Source organism: Neophocaena asiaeorientalis, unplaced genomic scaffold, assembly GCF_003031525.2.
Source record: "Neophocaena asiaeorientalis asiaeorientalis breed wild unplaced genomic scaffold, Neophocaena_asiaeorientalis_V1.1 scaffold21, whole genome shotgun sequence".
Lineage (NCBI taxonomy): Eukaryota > Metazoa > Chordata > Mammalia > Artiodactyla > Phocoenidae > Neophocaena > Neophocaena asiaeorientalis.
The window spans coordinates 1,975,380-1,992,650 of NW_020174053.1; the positions used below are offsets into that span (position 1 = coordinate 1,975,380).

The 17,271-nt window shown below is 43.8% G+C and overlaps 2 protein-coding genes across 4 annotated transcripts in view; both read left to right on the top strand.

The window, feature by feature from the left end:
* Nucleotides 1–9: 9 nt before the first annotated feature.
* CUNH11orf52 (chromosome unknown C11orf52 homolog) lies at nt 10–7,006 on the top strand. Its single transcript, XM_024754252.1, has 4 exons — nt 10–89; nt 4,722–4,759; nt 5,796–5,848; nt 6,081–7,006. Exons 1-4 carry the CDS (start codon nt 58–60, stop codon nt 6,327–6,329), a joined length of 372 nt encoding a protein of 123 aa, XP_024610020.1. The 5' UTR covers nt 10–57; the 3' UTR covers nt 6,330–7,006.
* Nucleotides 7,007–15,720: 8,714 nt separating this feature from the next.
* DIXDC1 (DIX domain containing 1) overlaps nt 15,721–17,271 on the top strand; it is a 64,436-nt gene continuing 62,885 nt past the window's right edge. For all 3 annotated transcript variants that reach the window (XM_024754257.1, XM_024754259.1, XM_024754258.1), the window contains exon 1: nt 15,721–16,089. In XM_024754257.1, the coding sequence (XP_024610025.1) occupies nt 16,030–16,089 (60 nt within the window). In that variant the 5' untranslated portion in view covers nt 15,721–16,029. The remainder of the gene's footprint in view (nt 16,090–17,271) is intronic.

Genomic DNA, 17,271 nt, shown 5'->3' on the forward strand with positions numbered 1-17,271 from the left:
AATGCACAAGCCCCTATCTATAGCAAAACAGCTGGGCTCTCTGGGAGACAGAGCACCATGGGAAACCGGCTCTGCTGCAGGGGAAGCTGGTGAGTAGGGGGAAAGGTCGGAGGGTAAGGTCTCTGTTGGTGGACATGAAGGTCCCAAGAATAAGAGAGAGCCTGCAGCTAGTGCTCTGCCAACTTCACACTGTCACCTTCTCCACATGGCACCTTCTCCACGTGGCACCTCCAGGGGCAAACACCAGAGCGGCACCCCTTCTGTGCTCCCTCCTTTCAGGAAACCTCAAAAAACAGCCAAGCCAGCTGTCTGTCCAATGGCTAGGACAGGGCTGGAATGGTAAATTGACATTTTTTTCTCTTTGTCTTCTTCTGCCTCCTCTTTCCCTTTATTCTCTTCCTTTCTCCTCCAGATAATGGTAATAATTGTAGCATTTGGAACTTTATAATCTCATTTAATTTTCCCAACAATTCTGAGGGATGTGGTCTTACTCCTTCTCCCATTTTACAGCTAAGAAGCTGAAATTCAGAGAAGTTAACTAATTTGTCTGGGGTCACATGGCTAGTAAGCAAACAAACCAAGATTCCAACCCAAGTTTATCTGACTTCAAAGCCCATACTTATAATCATGCCATAATACTGCCTCCTGAATCAAGCAAATCAACTTTGGAGAAATGTTTATTTAAAAGGGTAGAAGTGGGCTTACCTGGTGGTGCAGTGGTTGAGAGTCCACCTGCCGATGCAGGGGACGCGGGTTCGTGCCCTGGTCCGGGAAGATCCCACATGCCGCGGCGCGGCTGGGTCCGTGAGCCATGGCCGCTGAGCCTGCGCGTCCAGAGCCTGTGCTCTGCAACGGGAGAGGCCACAACAGTGAGAGGCCCGCGTACCGCAAAAAAAAAAGGGTAGAAGTAAAAATAATTAATAATAAAATAAAAGGGCAGAAATGAGAATATCCATACAATATTTGAATATAACTTTCACACTTGTTTGCTGTGTGACATTAGGCAAATTCTGTAACTTCTCTTTTTCCTCACGTGTAATATGTAGATAACACAACCTGTGTTGTTTAGATCACGGACTTGAAGAGCAGATTATATGTGAAAGCCTCACAATAAATGAATCATATTGTCTTTATTGTTCTTTCCCAGGATTGTCATCACTGTTGTTAAATAACAAAAATTCAACCAAGTAAATTTTAAAAATTTAATTGGCTTTATTGAACAGTTCATGAATGGGGCAGCATCTCATCTAGCAAGTAGAAAGGAGCTCCGAAGAGCTGTACAAAATGAAAGGCTTTTATAGGCAGAAGGGGGAAGGGATCAAGGGAAGAGCGGATGACCTCATCTTCCTTTGGGTGATGGAAAAGGTCTGTGTGGCAGATTATCTCATTGATGCTGACCAGAAAATTCCAAACTGACGTTTAAGACTACATTCCTGGGGAAGGTTGAAACTCCTGTTAGGCTAGGTATTAAGCCATGGTTTGGGGGTATGAGCTTAGCACAAGCAACACCATTTGAGGCCTGTTGTTTATTTTCTTTTCTTTTCTTAATTTTTTGGCCACACTGCACTTGGCATGTGGGATCTTAGTTCCCCGACCAGGGATCGAACCCATGCCCTGTGCAGTGGAAGTGCAGAGTCCTAACCACTGGACCGCCAGGGAAGTCTCGGCCTGTTGTTTCTTTTTAACACTATAAACCCGTGGGCCTAGTTTTATCCTGTCCACTGCCTTCTTAGCTCTACCACTCCATGCCTGCATCTGTCTTGAGGGTGTCCTGTTTGTGAATAAAGTATCATTATGTTTAGAGAGATAGGTGAGGTACATTGAAAAGCACATATAATTTGGAGTCAGTACATTGCATTCAAGTCCTGTTCCTACTACTCATTCATTTATTAAACAAATATTTTATTGAACACCTATGTGTATCAGGCATAGTGATAGAGGCAGAAGACATAGCAATAATAGGAAATTTGGTTCTTGCCTTCTTGAGTAAGGTACCAAAGTTCTAGGGCCTTAGTTGGCCCATCTATAAAATGAGAACAGCACTTTTTAAACTCTGAGATGTCCTATAGACATGGGACATCCAGAAACATGAAAACTTCCAGAGAAGGGGGTGTAAAGCATCTTTCACTCCCTTTCTTCCCTTTCTTCCCAAGTCTTCATAGTTTTCATTTTTGGTTATTTCTTCCTCAGATGGTGGTAGTCATAGTAGTCAGCTTTGATTGACACTCATTATATGCCAGACACCTAGCTGAGTATTTTACATTTATTATTTTATTTAAATTTTACAATGATCCCATGAGTCTTAAGTTCTATTATTATCTTCATTTTATTAATAAGAAAATGGAGGGAATTCCTTGGCGGTCCAGTGGTTAGGACTCAATGCTTTCACTGCTGAGGGCCTGGGATCGATCCCTGGTCAGGGAACCAAGATCCCGCATGCCATGTGGCATGGCCAAAATTTTTTAAATAAATAAAATGAAAATGGAAGCCTAATGACGTAAAAAACTTGCTAAAGGTCATACAGCTAGTCTGACACCGTCAATCAGACTCTAGAACCTGGCTAGAAACACTATACGAGATATTCTAACCAAAATATATTTTTTCCTCTTAAAATATTAGTAGGACTGGATAAATATTGTTCTTCTCTATTTCTCATTATCTCAATAAACTTCAGAAACTTAAAGACACTGTGACAATTGAGATTTTTATTAAAAAAAATTTTTTTTCTGATTACAAAAGTAATACACATCCACTGTGTATTCGGAAAGCACCAAAGAGGAGAAAATAAGAAACAACCATAAATATAAGCACCCAGAGATGGCAGGAACATTTTAGTGTGTTTCCATGTAATCCTTTTTAAATGCCTATATACATAGTTTTTATCCCAAAACATATTACCTTTTTTTTTTTTTTTTTTTTTTTTTACGTCCCCTGCATCGGCAAGCGGACTCTCAACCACTGCACCACCAGGGAAGCCCCATATTACCTTTATATTATCTTAATAAAGAGGAAAATTTTCCATGCTATTAGGTGTTCTTCCAACATAACATCTTTCTTAAATTGGTGTATAATGTTCTTAAATTGGTGTATAACGATCCATTGATTGTTGATGCCATTTATTTAGTTAGTTCCCAATGTTGGACATTTAGGATATTTCCTATTTTTTGCAATTATAAATAATGCTACAATGAGCATCCATATTTGCACCTGTCTGATTATTGCTTAGAACTGCTACATCGGAGGGTACACACATTTACGTTTAAGGCTTCTTATACTTATTGCCAATTGCATTCTAGAAAGACTGCACCAATTTTTATTCCTACTACCAATATAGGAGAGTGCCCATTTGGTTTCCTTAATTCTGGGCTAAAAATAAAATCCTATCACCCGCGAGTCTAACTGAATATTCCATTTGGGCCGTGTCCAGGCATTGTGCAACATCCAACGTGGGAACAGGCTCTGTTCACTAAAATTGAGTCACCCAAGTCTACGTTATTTTAGAATTAATATTCTCTTTATCTGTTAAAGTAGAAGTAAGTAGGAAGACAGTAGTGACCAGGGGCAAGGAATTAGAGGCTGGGATTAGGCTATGACTAGGCAGTGGTAAAGGAAAGGAAGAGCTAAAGTGGAAGACGAGGAAGTAGAAAGACCCAGAAATAGTTTCAAAGCTTTTCTTCTGAACCACCTCTAGTGTTCAAATGGAGACTCAAACTACTCTCAGCCCAGCAAGCTGCATTAAAACCAAAAATCAAACCAAAACACAAACCTCTGACAGATATGTGTGGAAAAATTCTGATTTTTCTATATTAGTAAAATGAACACGATTTAGAAGTCCCCCCCCTCTTTCTTTTTAATTAGCAAAAGAAGGAAACTTCCTTGGGGAGACAGAAGTCAGATAAATAGGGTTGGCTCTGTTACAGTTGGAAATGTACTAGCAAGAAAAAGCATCCGGAGTAAGCCACAAACTATTCAGCCTATTTCCTCAGACAAGTGTTGTTTCTCTGGCCATCAAACAGTTGACAATCACGTAGACACACTGGCTCCGTCGGGGACCCCAGGGGCTCAGAAATTAGTATAAGAGGTCTGTCCTGCAGGGAGGGCAATGTAGCTGAGTCACTCACCAAATTCAGAGCTTCCTGTGCTATGGATGTTAAAGCTTAAACATCTCTCACTTTCTCTGTTAATTAAAAACAAGGACAAAAAAGCAGGGCGGGAGGTCACCTGTTAGGAAAGGGCTGTGCAGGGCTCTAATTAGTCAGCCCTGGTTGTGGCAGTTTCTGTGACTCCCAGAATGAGAACCCCAGGTTGGCAGAGACCCTGAAGGAGAGACACCAGAGAAGAAGCAAGAGGGTCTCTGAATCCAGGAATATCCCATTATTTGGCCAGTTTCCCTTACCCTCTGCTGGGATTAGCCTGTTAGACAATCCCAGAATAGCCCTCAACCTAGCTACATACCTGGCATGTAGCCCCTGGTTGCCTGAGGCTGTATTTTGGGTTTGGTTATGTCAGTTGTACCACTCCACCTTCCAGAACCATCCCTTTGGGAGAGCTACGGTACCCTTGATAAATGCTTTGGGACTGGCTCAGGGTGAGTCTTTGTTAGAGGGAGGTGAGGGAAGGTCATCCTACCAGAATGCTAAGGAGACCACAGAGCAAATAATGAAGGAGGGAAGATAGTGGCCAGGCTCTTACACATGAGTGATCTGTTTTTCCTTTCACAGGAGCTGCCCGTCAACTTTCCAGAGGAAAAAGAAAATGGGTAATGGGTGTTGGGGGGGGGGGGGGGGGATGATTGAGAAAAGAAGATAAGAGAACCAGTGTCTTTAGAAGGGGCATAGGGTGGGGGACGGCTAAAGGGAGATAGTACACCAAAGAGAATCGTTAGGTTACTGTGTTCAAGACCAGCTCTGAAACTCTGAGTCTCGTCCTTCCATTATCTCAGAGTGGCAAGGCTGGTTGCTCATTCCTTCATTCATCTAGCAAAAATTTATTCAACCCTTATATTGTATGTGAAGCACTAGGCAGGATTCCAAGGAGGCAGAGAGGCACAAGAGGAAGGGCACATGGTTTCGGCCCTAGAGGAACTGAAAATCAAGTTTGAGAAAGAAATACACGTTAACAAGTAACCATAATACCACGCATTATACACGTTAACAAGTAGCCATAATACCATGTATTATACTAGTGCTCCCAACAGCACCAGATTCATGCTGTGAGAGAAGGGGAGAAAACACCGATGTTGAAGGAATAATAGCAAGTTCACAAGTTGGAAGAGGAGCAGGGAGGAGAGGGTATTTTAGGCCGGGAAATTATCTCATGCAGAGAAAAGAAAGACAAGAGAAGAGAGTGACTTTATGGAAAGTGACCAAATGTTTGGTGTAGCTGAGCTCTTACCATATTGCCCTGTAATAGTCTGTTTACTTGTCTCCCCTAGTAGACTGCAAGCTCCCCTGCACAGGAGAAAACAGCCTACTCATCCTTCCATCCCCAGAATGTGGCACAGAGCCTGGCATACAGTGGGCTCTCCACATATGCCTGTTGAACTATGTTAGGGGCCAGTGAAAAAATAGGATGGAAGATATTACGGGCAGACTGTGAAAGGGCCAGATTGTATACTCTGCTAAGGAGTTTGAATGTGGGAATGGTAGAAGTAAGAGATGAGAGCAGAGGCAGGGAGATTAGTTAGAAGCCCACCATAATAATTTCACAGAGATTTGAAGAAGGCAATCTCAGTAGAGACAGGAAGAGAAAATGGATTTAAGTCGGTGGCTTTAAGTCAGATTTCTTCCTCTCAGGGAGCCAAGCAAGACGGACATTAAAGCAGCAGCAGCAACAGAATGGCACAAAGGTAATGACAACCTCCGTCCCTTCCAGGAGGCTGCTCAGACATGGGATCCCAGGACTCAGCTTTTCCAACCTGGGACAGAAACGTCTCAGTCATCTGTAGAAGTTTCTGGTTTTGCCCATCTTCCTCCATCCCCCAAAGCAGCAAAGCAAAGTGTCATTTAACAGACCCTGCGTTGGAGGTGAGGGGCAAAATCAAGTCAAGAATCTCCCTTAATGCTGTCCATTCCTCTCAGGGCCATGACCCAACGGGACGTACGTATGAGCAGGTGTTAAAGCAGCCTGTGTCTCAGGAGATGAGTCAAGGCCTCAGGTCGGAGGAGAGCAGCTTACACTATGCCGACATTCAAGTGTGCAGCCTAACCCAGACACGCTCTGCCCAGGAGGTGAAGCACCTACAGCTAGAAAATGCTACAGAGTATGCGACGCTTTACTTCCCCCAGTCCACACGCCGCTATGACAGCAAGAACGGGACCCTAGTATGAGCCCTGGGGAGGATGAACCTGCTTGCATCATTTCATCACTATGGCTGTGGGGAGAATCTACTGCTTTGGGGGACTGGCTAGCAGCCCAGGGATGGCGGACACGTTTTAGAACTACAGAGCCCCTGGAATTGAGGGCCCCAGTCTTGCGCTTTCCCTAAGCCTATCTCTTATTTGCCACCATTAGCTTGGGGTTGTATTTGGGTTACCTGGGGGTGGATGGAGTTCTACAAAATGAGGGGGCTAGGCTGAGTGTGCGGGAAGGTAGGGTTTTGCCCCCCTACCTTTGCTCCTGCTCTCTAGAAAAGTGCAGAGAGAACAGGTTACCCTTGAAGCATCTGCACTTGAGCTGATTTTGTTGGAGTTAATTTGATGGTATCCCTTCTACACACCTTAAACGCCAAAGCTGAAGACGAAGAGGTGCTCTGGAAAGCATTCGTACACAGCTTCTAGGGCTGTCTTGGGCAATTTCCTCAGTGGCTGGGTCAAGGGTCCCAGACCTATACAAACAAATGAGGACAGGGGCTGAGGCATGGAGCAAGCGTTTTCTGACCATCGATTACAAGGACGTCAAGTCACAGATGCTGACAGCACTGCGAGGCCCAGAAACTCCCTTTAGCTGGACTGTTTTCTCTCGCGGGTTGCAGAGCCGTTAGGATCAATAAATCGCATAAGGAACATGCCTGGTGTGTTTTCTTGGGTAGAGGTCTGCGGGCTCTTCGAAGCACAGCGGGTCTCACTCAGCCTCAGGGTAGTAGGGAAGGCCAGCCACTTTCTGCCACACTACCGGCTGCGGCCGGAGTAGAGCCCAGGAGGCAGTAGTTTGCACGGACTGGCGGCAGGTTCCCATCTACAAAAGGCAGAGCTCCCGGGGCGGGGGCGGGGCCGGCAGGAGGCGGGGTCCGGGCAGAGGGACAAGGTTCTGGCTATCAGGAGGCAGGGTCCGAGCCAGCGAGAGGCAGGTCTAGACGGGCAGCGGGCGCGGTTCTGGCAGTCGGGAGGCGGGGTCCGGGCCGGCAAGAGACGGGGTGAAGGCCCGCAGAGGTTGTGCTCTGGGCCATTAGGAGGCGGGGCTGGACACGCAGGGGGCGGGGTCTGAGCAGGCATGGGGCGGAGCCCGGGTGGACCAGGGCTGGCTCCGGTTGGCTGGAGGCGGGACCGGTCCGGGCAGGCCTCCGCCGTCACCATGGCAGCGGGCACGCAGAGGCGACGCTATAGCAGGAGGAGGCCGTGCTCAGAAGGGCTGGGGACAGAAAGGCGGAACCACACATCGACGATTTAAGAGGTAGGTGCTGAAAGGTGGCGGGTACCTACCTGGAAAGTATTATTACCACCGGTTGAGCTTCCAGACCAGAACTGGGGACAAATGGAGGGGCGAGAGTGTGGTGGGAAGAAGGAGGTGGAAGTTTCAGGTTCCGAACCCTCTCCAAGCTTTGCAGGTTCTTAGTGTGCAGTTCTTGATTCAGACTTTCGGAGCTTGAAGACTTCCCATTCTCAAGCTGCACACCATCCTCTCCAAATACGGTGGCCCCCGGGTTTGTTCCTGAGAGGGAAGATTCCTTAAGATGGATAGAGTACTGAAAAATGGAATCACAGCGCAAAAAATAGTTGGAAATAATAGTATCAACTACTTAGAGTATTTGTGAGAATTTAAAGCACTTGGAAGAGTTGCTAGGATGTGGGCAAAAGATGCCTGTCACCATTCACATCACCACCACCGCTAGGCACCATTCTAGGCCTGTTCTCTGGCACAGATTTAATGCAAGTGGATTCAGAAGAGGTGGCTAGAACACTACCTGCACTACTAATTGGCAGAACAACACACTAGCCTGTTTCCTGTCAGCTGCGGGTAATAAAATGAACTCGCTTTCCAAGGGTTGTTTACTATGCTGGTCAAATAAGTTGATATAGGTGATAGCACTTTATAAACTTCAAGTGCTTTATAAAAATTTCTGCCTTGGAATGTAAGTGCTGCTTTTCTAGGTTAAAACTGAATTCCTGAGGATTGAAGGGAAGAGTGAGCCAGAAGCAGAGCTCCCGGTTTTTTCTCCTCATCGTCTTCAGAATCCTTCCTATGATCTGTGACTTAACGGAAGACATTTTCACATATTGAGGTATGGGAAAGTCATTATGGCTTATACATAGTTTAACTTGAATTTTGTGCTAACTATAACAGCCTGTTTGTGGCTTATCAAACATACATTATACATCTGCTTTAATCATTATAGAAAAGGTTGCATTGACTAGAAGTAAAGAATAGCCATGTTAAAAGTAAAGATTAAATGCCTCCCTTCCTGGGACACCAATGCTGCTACTCCTTCGATGATAAGACTCCCTTCCCAGGTGCCAAGGCCATACTGACTTGCTGTGTACATGCTGATCTGTTTGTTTGAAAGATTGAAGGAACGAATCTCTGATTTGTTTGATGTTCTTTGTTCTGACAAGATTTAAAACTGTGCTGAAAACCATGCTTCTCCAGAGCAGTTCCTTAGAGTTATCTGAGAAGCTATCTCTAGGCTATAGTCCTCAGGTTGGTTCAAATAAAACTCTTTTCTATTTCTATTATAGATTGTTTATTGATTATTTCTGTCAACAGACTGGTACATTTAGGGAGGAAGGAAAATGCATTCTTGCTTGACTGATAGGAAAGCAATTGTCTTTACTTATTACTATTAAAACCTAAGTCACTAGTATTAAAAATGCCACTGTGATAGCCCTGTTGTAATTATACTATCTTGGGCTGGATTTCCTGCTCACCGGGGTCCTATTTTTTCATACTTCCAGATGACTTAAATGGGTAGGCTTGGGGCAGGAACCTGACCCCTCTAAATTGGTTTAACTTTTGGAATTTTTTTCCTGACCTGTATTTTGGCATGGATCTTTCTCTTCCTATTTTAAGGTGGCCCTGATCCAGCTCTTCTAGGGACTCTGAAGATGGGTACCCAAGTGGTTAAGAGACTCTGTAACCCCCTGCTACCAGCAGAGCCCTCTGTAAGTTTCCAGTGTACCATTGAGAGGAGTGTGATGACATTAATGGAATTTCAGTACAGCTCGACAACTGGGGGATTTCTCCATCAGTACTCAGATCCTGGAACAAAATTATAATATATTTGCTTTCTTTTCTAGCTTCCCCTTCTTGTGGAAATTCTGGCTCACTTGATTTATTATCTTTTTCTGGAATTGATAAAATCAGGCAGAGGTTGAAACTTTCTAGCAATTAATCAGAACATATGGATTGTTTAAAAGACTTCAATAACATTTGTTATAGAAATAATGTACATGGGAATTCCCTGGTGGTCCAGCGGTTAGGACTGCATGCTTCCACTGCAGGAGGCATGGGTTTGATCCCTGGTTGGGGAACTGAGATGCTGTGTGCTGCATGGTGCAGCCAAAAAAAAAAAAGGAAATAATGTATGTGAATTATAGAGCATTTGGGAAATAGTGCAAACCATGATTTTTTAAAAAACATAATCTTCCCAACTACAAGCAATCCTGTTAATATTTTAGAATATTTTCTTCTAGCCTTTTTTCTATGTATATTATTTACATATTTGAGATCATATTATGCACATAGTTTTGCCTTTTGCTTTTTCTGGCTTAATATTTGTTAATATGAAATTGTTAAAATATTTGTTTTCATATGAATACAAATGTTTGGTAGACATCATAATGGCTGTAATTTTCTTTTTTTGTTGTTTTATTTTTTTCTTTTGAATTTTATTTTATTTATTTTTTTATACAGCAGGCTCTTATTAGTCATCCATTTTATACACATCAGTGTATACATGTCAATCCCAATCTCCCCATTAATCACACCACCAACCCCACCCACTGCTGCTTTCCCCCCTTGGTGTCCATACATTTGTTCTCTACATCTGTGTCTCAATTTCTGCCCTGCAAACCGGTTCATCTGTACCATTTTTCTAAGTTCCACATATATGAGCTGTTAATTTCTTGACCATTCCTTTGTTGTTGGACTTTTAGATTCCCCTCCCTGCCTTGTGAATAACTAATTGATTTTCTCATTTAAGACTTTTTTCCCCTCAGGATAGAGTTCCAGAAGTAGAATGCTAGTTCAAAGGATGTGAACATTTTAAGTAATGTTACTCTTTAAAAGAAGAATTGCAGTGTCAGATTTTGTATACATGCTTCCGAAGGCAGAGCGACGTCAGTTGGGAGATAGGAAGGTCCTTGGTAGAAATCTGGCTACCTCTTGCAACGAGACCCAGGGTCCTGCAGAAAGATTATCTCACGTCATGGTAGTATAATTAGTCATGTGGAACCTTAACACATTATAAATGGCAGTCCAGAGACATGGGGGCATTTACAGATGTTTTTATTTAGAGAAACTCAGGGTCACTTCCAAAATATCCACCAGATGGTGCTAGTCCTAATCTAATTTTTACCCACGGGATAGTTGGCAGATAACGTTTGAAATGTGAATTTTAAAAAATCATGTAGAATATATTTGCATATCTGCTTTGGTACCGTTTATATTAAGCACTAGCATCTGGTGACTACTTTGGCAGCATCCTACTCTAGTCTCACACCATTCTGTCTCTTTTTTCCTTTTTCTCCCCACTCAGTCTGTCACAATCACCCTGTACACTCTGTTCCCACATGCTAATATTGGATTCTCTGTTTTACTAGTCTTCCTGTTACTATTCTTTCTTTTAGTCTTGTTTCTTGCCCTTCTGTGTGTGTGTGTGTGTGTATTTATGTGTAACTGTGACTTCTTGAAGTTTTTGCTAAAAGAATAGGACCTGCTGTATATAATAGGTGCTCAGTATACATTTAATATATGTTTAATCAAAGACTGCATTGGTGAAGGAGAGGAAAGTATAGAAGAATACCAGAAATTGTTTATATTTGTCTTGGAAATGCAGTAAAAGAGATTAAAAAAATCACATTCCTAAATTAACTATAAAGTGCTAAATGATACAGTATATAGCATGCTATCACTTTTAATTTTAAGGAGAAGAAGCCAATATTTATTGAGCATCTACTATATGCCATGAAATATTCTTGGTTCTAGAGATAAATCAGTAACAAAACATACAAAACTCCCTGCCCTTAATGCAGCTTACATTCTGGGCAGAAGGGAGGCTGACAATAAACAAGTAAACAAGTAAATATTAGAGTATGCAAGATGGTGATGAATGTTAGGAAGGAAAATAAAAATAAACCAGGCAAAGAAGTTTGGGAGTGTTGAGGTGAGGAGGTGGTATCATTTTAAGTAGAGTGGTCAGAGAAGGCCAAACAGAATAAACACATTTGGGCGGAGACCTGAAAGAAGAGGAGGGATGCACCATGGGTTATCTGAGAGGTGGGTGTTCCAGACAGATTACGATCAGATCTGTCTTGATTTTAACAAACTCAGGAGTGGTCAGAGGAGTTCCATGACAAAGTGGAACTTAAACTAGGCATAGTGAAGATTTAAACTAGGCATAGTGAAGATTTGAGTAAATAGATTTGAAGCAGAAGTGTGGGACATTCTAGGCAGAGGGATAGTCATGAAGGTATAGAGGTGAAAATGAGCCCTGTGCGTCTATGAAATGGTGAAGAGCCTGTGAACTGAGCATAGGCAGTGAGGGGGGAGGCCTTAAGAGCTGGGCATGAGGAATTTATATCTGACATGCTAGGAAGAGGGAGTGTTTGAAGACATTTGAGCAGTTGAACAGCAACATGAATGTGTTGCCTAAGGAAGATTAAGGGATGCAGACTGGCAGAAAAGCCTGGAGACAAAAGAGAGCAGTTTAGGAGCCAGGACACGTTTGGGACCTTTGCTGGTGGACGTGAACCCTTTTGTGTATATGTATTTATGGTGATGTCTCTGAAGATAAATGCAATAGAAATTGTAAACATATGTTACTGCCAAGGAACTTGCTAATGTGAGAAAACAGAAAAAGACTGAGAAATTATTTCAGAGAGTCATTTAAAATATTTCCATTGACAATTTTAATTATTCGTTTATTCAAACTGCCTTTCTGCTTCCTGATAGTTATTAATGATTGCCCATAATAGATGTGTTAAATTTTACATAGGTGTGAATTTCACACTTCTTAGTTCTCTGCAGGGAGAAGTCACAGTCAATATTTTCACCAAATGACAGTTTTGTTTGAGGTTCAAAGTCTTACTTAGGCTAACATGTTATTATCTGTATTAATAGAAGTGATGAATCAGTTTGCCAGTGTTTCTTCCATTGGCTCATTCTTTCATTCAACTAAAAACATATGCTGAGTTCCTTCTATGCTGTAACATCATATAAGAATATTGCATAATGATTAAGAACCTGGACTTTGGCTTCACTGCTTAGTAGCTATGGGGTTGGGGCAAATTACCCTCCAGATCTCTCTTTCTGCGTATGTAAAGTGGGGACAATAAAAATAACCTACTGATTGTGCTAACTGTGACCATCACATGAGCTAATGTATGTAAGTGCTGAGTACAGGGCTTGGCACATAGTAAGAGCTCAATTTTGCTATTATTACTTTTGTAGATAGATATTTGGGTAGCTTTTAGTTGGTGAGGAAAGTATCTGCCTTTACTGTTTTTTTTAAATTTTATTTTATTGAAGTATAGTTGATTTACAATGTTGTGCTAATTTCTGCTGTACAGCAGTGATTCAGTTATACGTATATATACACATTCTTTTTCATATCTTTTCTGTTATGGTTTATCACAGGATATTGAATATAGTTCCCTGTGCCATACAGTAGGATCTTGTTTATCCATTGCCTTTATTGTTAAAGTAATGCAGGACTGAGGAAGCTTGGTATAATTTCATAAACCAGGCAGCATGACAGAGATATGCAGAAAGCAGCTTGCTTGGACTCTTTGCCTCTGCTCCAGGCAGAGTGAATAAGAGACCTGTAGCGGTGGGAGTGGTTCCAGCTACCGGACTGGCTTGCAGTTTTCCCTGGCTCGGGCACTACAGGGTGCAGATCATTGTCCTAGTTATTCCTAGGTAATTTAGCTAACCCACTGATTCTCCCAGCTCTTGTGTTGATATCACAATAGGGTGAGATGGAGAGGATAGAAGGAATAGTAAATGTTAGTTCTGCTTAGAGCTAAAGCTTGATTCTTTACCTGGGTCACTTTCTAAGTCAGACCATGATAAGTATAGTGAACATATATTTTGAGGAAAAAAAAAAATTGGGATTATCTGATCCAACAAGAATTTTTTGCTTTTTCCAAGTCTGAGAGGCAGACTCTATGTGAACATATTATAATTTTTGGAACATTCCAGTAGTTGTGTGGGGACAATGGAACAGAATATTTTGGAATTGTACTACCTAAATTTAAACGAATTAATATTAAATGCCATGTCAATTTTAGTTCCAACCTTGCATTTGCCACATTTCAAGTTTTCATCAGCTACCTGTGGTTCGTGGCCACTGGATTGGACAGCACAGATATGGAACATTTCCACCATCACACAAAGTTCTATTGGATACTCTTGCTGTAGAATATGTGGTTGGTATTATTATAAACTTCCAAGGAATAGTAGTCTTGGATCATATGCCCTATAATAGATCTTGTATCTATTTACCACAATTCTCTCTAATTCCTCCAGCATAGGGCAAACAGCATAGTACTGGGTCTCAGAGGCCTTTGGTTCAGATCTTAGCTCCTGTACTGACTTGCTAAGTGATTGTGAGCACCTCTGCTAGTCTTGGTTCCTTCATCTGTGAGATGAGAGAGTTGGGCCAGATGAGATCTTTTTTTGGAGCTTTAAAATTCAGTGATTTAATGTCTTTCCCCAGGAATATTGAGTTCACAGGTCCTACTTTGATAAATAGCTTGTTGTTTGAGAAACAGTGACCTCTTGGCATAGATAACTGTCAGCAGAACCTCCCTCTGATGTCTCAATATTTTATGCTGTATCCAAAGCATGATGGGCTGTCAACCAATCAGAATCCTTTATCCGGGGATCCACCAACTGGGTGTTCTGGACTTGCATCACTAAGTATGTAGATGTGTTGCATACAACTTTATACTCTTGGGAGTTTCACAATTCTCTTTAAAAGGGGCCTTGTTGCATTAACATAGGTTAGTGACTCAACTGAGGGTGGTACACCATGAACTGTGGTGGCCGCGAGGGGAGTTCTTGGCAACCAAATTCCCCATCTAGAGGATGAAGGACAGTGGTCTTCTGACTTGTGGGCTGTTCGGGTTCAGTCTGAGTTGGTGTCATGGCTTTTCCCCAGCCTTAGCCAGAATTGAACCCACAGCATTCAACCAGCAGCAGCCACTTAACACCTCGGCTGACTTCTGCTTCCTCTTTGCAGTGGTCAGAGGGAGGTGTGTCTTTTCTCTTTGTGCTTAGCAGCTTTAGACATTCAGGCAGATGTGGCTAGTTCCAGCTGCTTTGGATAAGGATTTTCTTCCTTCCTCCTGAGGAGGAGGTCAGTTAGGTTGAACAAGAGCCATGACTGACTTTTCGTCCTAAGGCACTAATGGGATTTGGGGAGGGAATCTGGACCTTTTGCAAAATCACCAGTGAAGAGTCCTAGCTCCTCAAATAGCCTCTGTCACTGTCCAGCTGTGTCCTTGGGCGAGGCCTGACCTTCTGCACGCCTTAACACTGTGTAAACCCTTCTGCCCATCTGGGATCACGAGGTATAACATAATACGAGTGTTCTTTCAGCTTCCAGTTTTCCTATAGAGACAAGAGTGTGCACTGAGAGAAAAGATGATTAGTATTTTTAAAAATAAATATGACTGTGACTGGAATAACTAAAAACAGGGGAATAGCTCTCTGTGTCACTTGAGGAAGCTTTTAGCTAACCCTTTCAAAAGTACCAGGACATTTTGCAGTTAAACCCATTTTCATTAAAACCCATTTAATTAATTTAAAACTCATTTAAAATATGGGTTTTACATTTTAGCAGTCATTTGAAAAAGAAAGACACGTTTTTTGGTAAAACCTTGTTCATCCTTGGTTCACCCTTGATGTTTCTGTTGTGATCCTGTGATTGGTTTAGTACTCTTTTATTAAATGTACCCTAATACCATCAATAACTAAAGCTCTCTCTATCCTCTTTTTGTGTCTTTCCTTTCTGTTTCCCCTTCTTTAGCCTAACTTCACTGTCCAGGCCCCATGTGGAAAAAGGTTGCTATTTTCAGCTAGTCTGGGGGAAAAAATAATCTTATGATTCACTCCCCTTCCTACCCACCTTGTGGTGGGGCACTTGAGGCCTTAAGTCATCAGAACGTGTGTGTGTCTGTATGTGTGCGTGTATGTGTGTGTGTGTGTGCGCGCGCGCACAGCACATGCACATACACACGCCGGCAGGCCAGCCTGGGGTGTGTGTGTGTGTGTGTGTGTGTGTGTGTGCAGCGTACGCACACACGCCCATCCCCCGGCCCGGTGTGTGAGAGTGTGCGTGTGTGTGCGCGCCGCGGGGCTCTCCTTGACGCACGCCGGGCAGGGGGCCCCCAGCCAGCGCCCCTCCGCTGGGTGCGCGCCCAGCAGTTTCTATAGGAACCGCGACAGCGCCCGGGCCTCTCCTGCGGAGCCCGGGTGCGAGCATGCCCAGTGGAAGCCGCTAGTTTGGCCCGGGTCTAGGTTTCCAGTAAGTGGCATGCGGGACTCCGGAGACATCCCAATGAGCTGAGCCGAGAGTCTTTGTGTGCACAGGGAGAAGGAGGCGGTGGCCGCCGGGCCCGGAGACCCCGCCCCGGGGGCCCGGCAGGAACAATGCTAGCCTGCCTAACCCGGGGGAACTTACTGGACGTCCTGCAGGAGGGCTTCAATGAGGTAACTGTCCGCTCCTCCCACACCCCAGCTCCCCTGCCCTAGCGCCTCCCGCCTAATCTCTGGGAGGGGTCCTCTTCTGCCCCCATCCTCACCGGGACCCCAGAACAAACCCCCCACAGAGCCCTAAGGAGGCTAAGGTGGTGGGTACGGTACAGAGGAGCCTGGTGAAATGAAAAGGGCCGACTTCCAGCTGAGCTGGGCGATGACCTTCCCTGGTAGCTTGCCTGAGCCCAGAAGACAGGACCACAAATTCAGAGGTCATCTCCTGCCAAAGGAAGTGGTCTCCTGTCTCCCCAGGCTTTGCCTTAAGGAAATCCCCAGGAAGCCTGTGAATATATGGCAGAGGTGCTCATTCTGTTTCAGGAGCTAAGTGGGTGAGCCAAGGGAGGGTGGGGTGTCATTGCATTGGTAGAAAGTTTGAGAGGGGGCAGGGTGAGTAGGTGGTCCACAGGAAGTGCCCGCTTCATGTTCACATCTCTTTCTAAATCTAGGGTAGTACATTTCTCCACAACCCCGGGTGTGATTGGCAGACAGGACCTAGGAGGAGAGAGAGGTTTCTGGGCCCAGTTCAGGGGAGCTGTGTTTGTTCCTTTCTGTGTGAGAGTGGGAAACTGGGGCCTCAATCTGACAGGCAGTATGGGCTAGGGCTGGCGGGGAGTCTTCTTCTCTTCAATGTTTTCTCTCAGAATTTTGTTATTTATTCCATTTTCTTCTCTTGTGACCCCGGACATTCTGGTTTAGGACCTTTGCCCCTTGCAATTTGCTCCATATGTCTTCCATTGCTTCTGCACTCCACCCCTTGGGTTGCCTTATCCCAGCATCCAGGGAGACCCCTACGAGGAGAGCTGGACTGTTAGTTGTGTCTTTCTTCCTTTCTCCCTCTCCCTCTCTTCCCTTTATGTCGCTCTTTCTTAAGTTTAAGGTTTTTTAAAGTGTGTTTTTTTGTTAAGCAGTTAACATATGAATACATTCTCTTCTTAAATATGAACATTGCAGGCAAGACCGAGTGCCTTGGCCACCCCTGCCATTCTGGCCTTTTCCCCAGAGGTAACCATTCTCATGAATTTGTGTATAAGATTTTCTTTCTACATCTGCACTACAGACTCTTTCCGTAATTCCTGTTTTTAGTTAAGAAGCTCTGCAGTCTGACCTGCCTCAGATCCTTCCCCATTCCTGGCCCCT

Excerpts from the sequence above, each read along its gene's own strand:
- CUNH11orf52 (XM_024754252.1), top strand. The coding sequence starts at position 58 with ATGGGAAACCGGCTCTGCTGCAGGGGAAGCTG. Across the intron at positions 90-4,721 it reads CTCTGCTGCAGGGGAAGCTG|GAGCTGCCCGTCAACTTTCC; the intron begins GTGAGTAGGGGG and ends TTCCTTTCACAG. Across the intron at positions 4,760-5,795 it reads CCAGAGGAAAAAGAAAATGG|GGAGCCAAGCAAGACGGACA; the intron begins GTAATGGGTGTT and ends TCTTCCTCTCAG.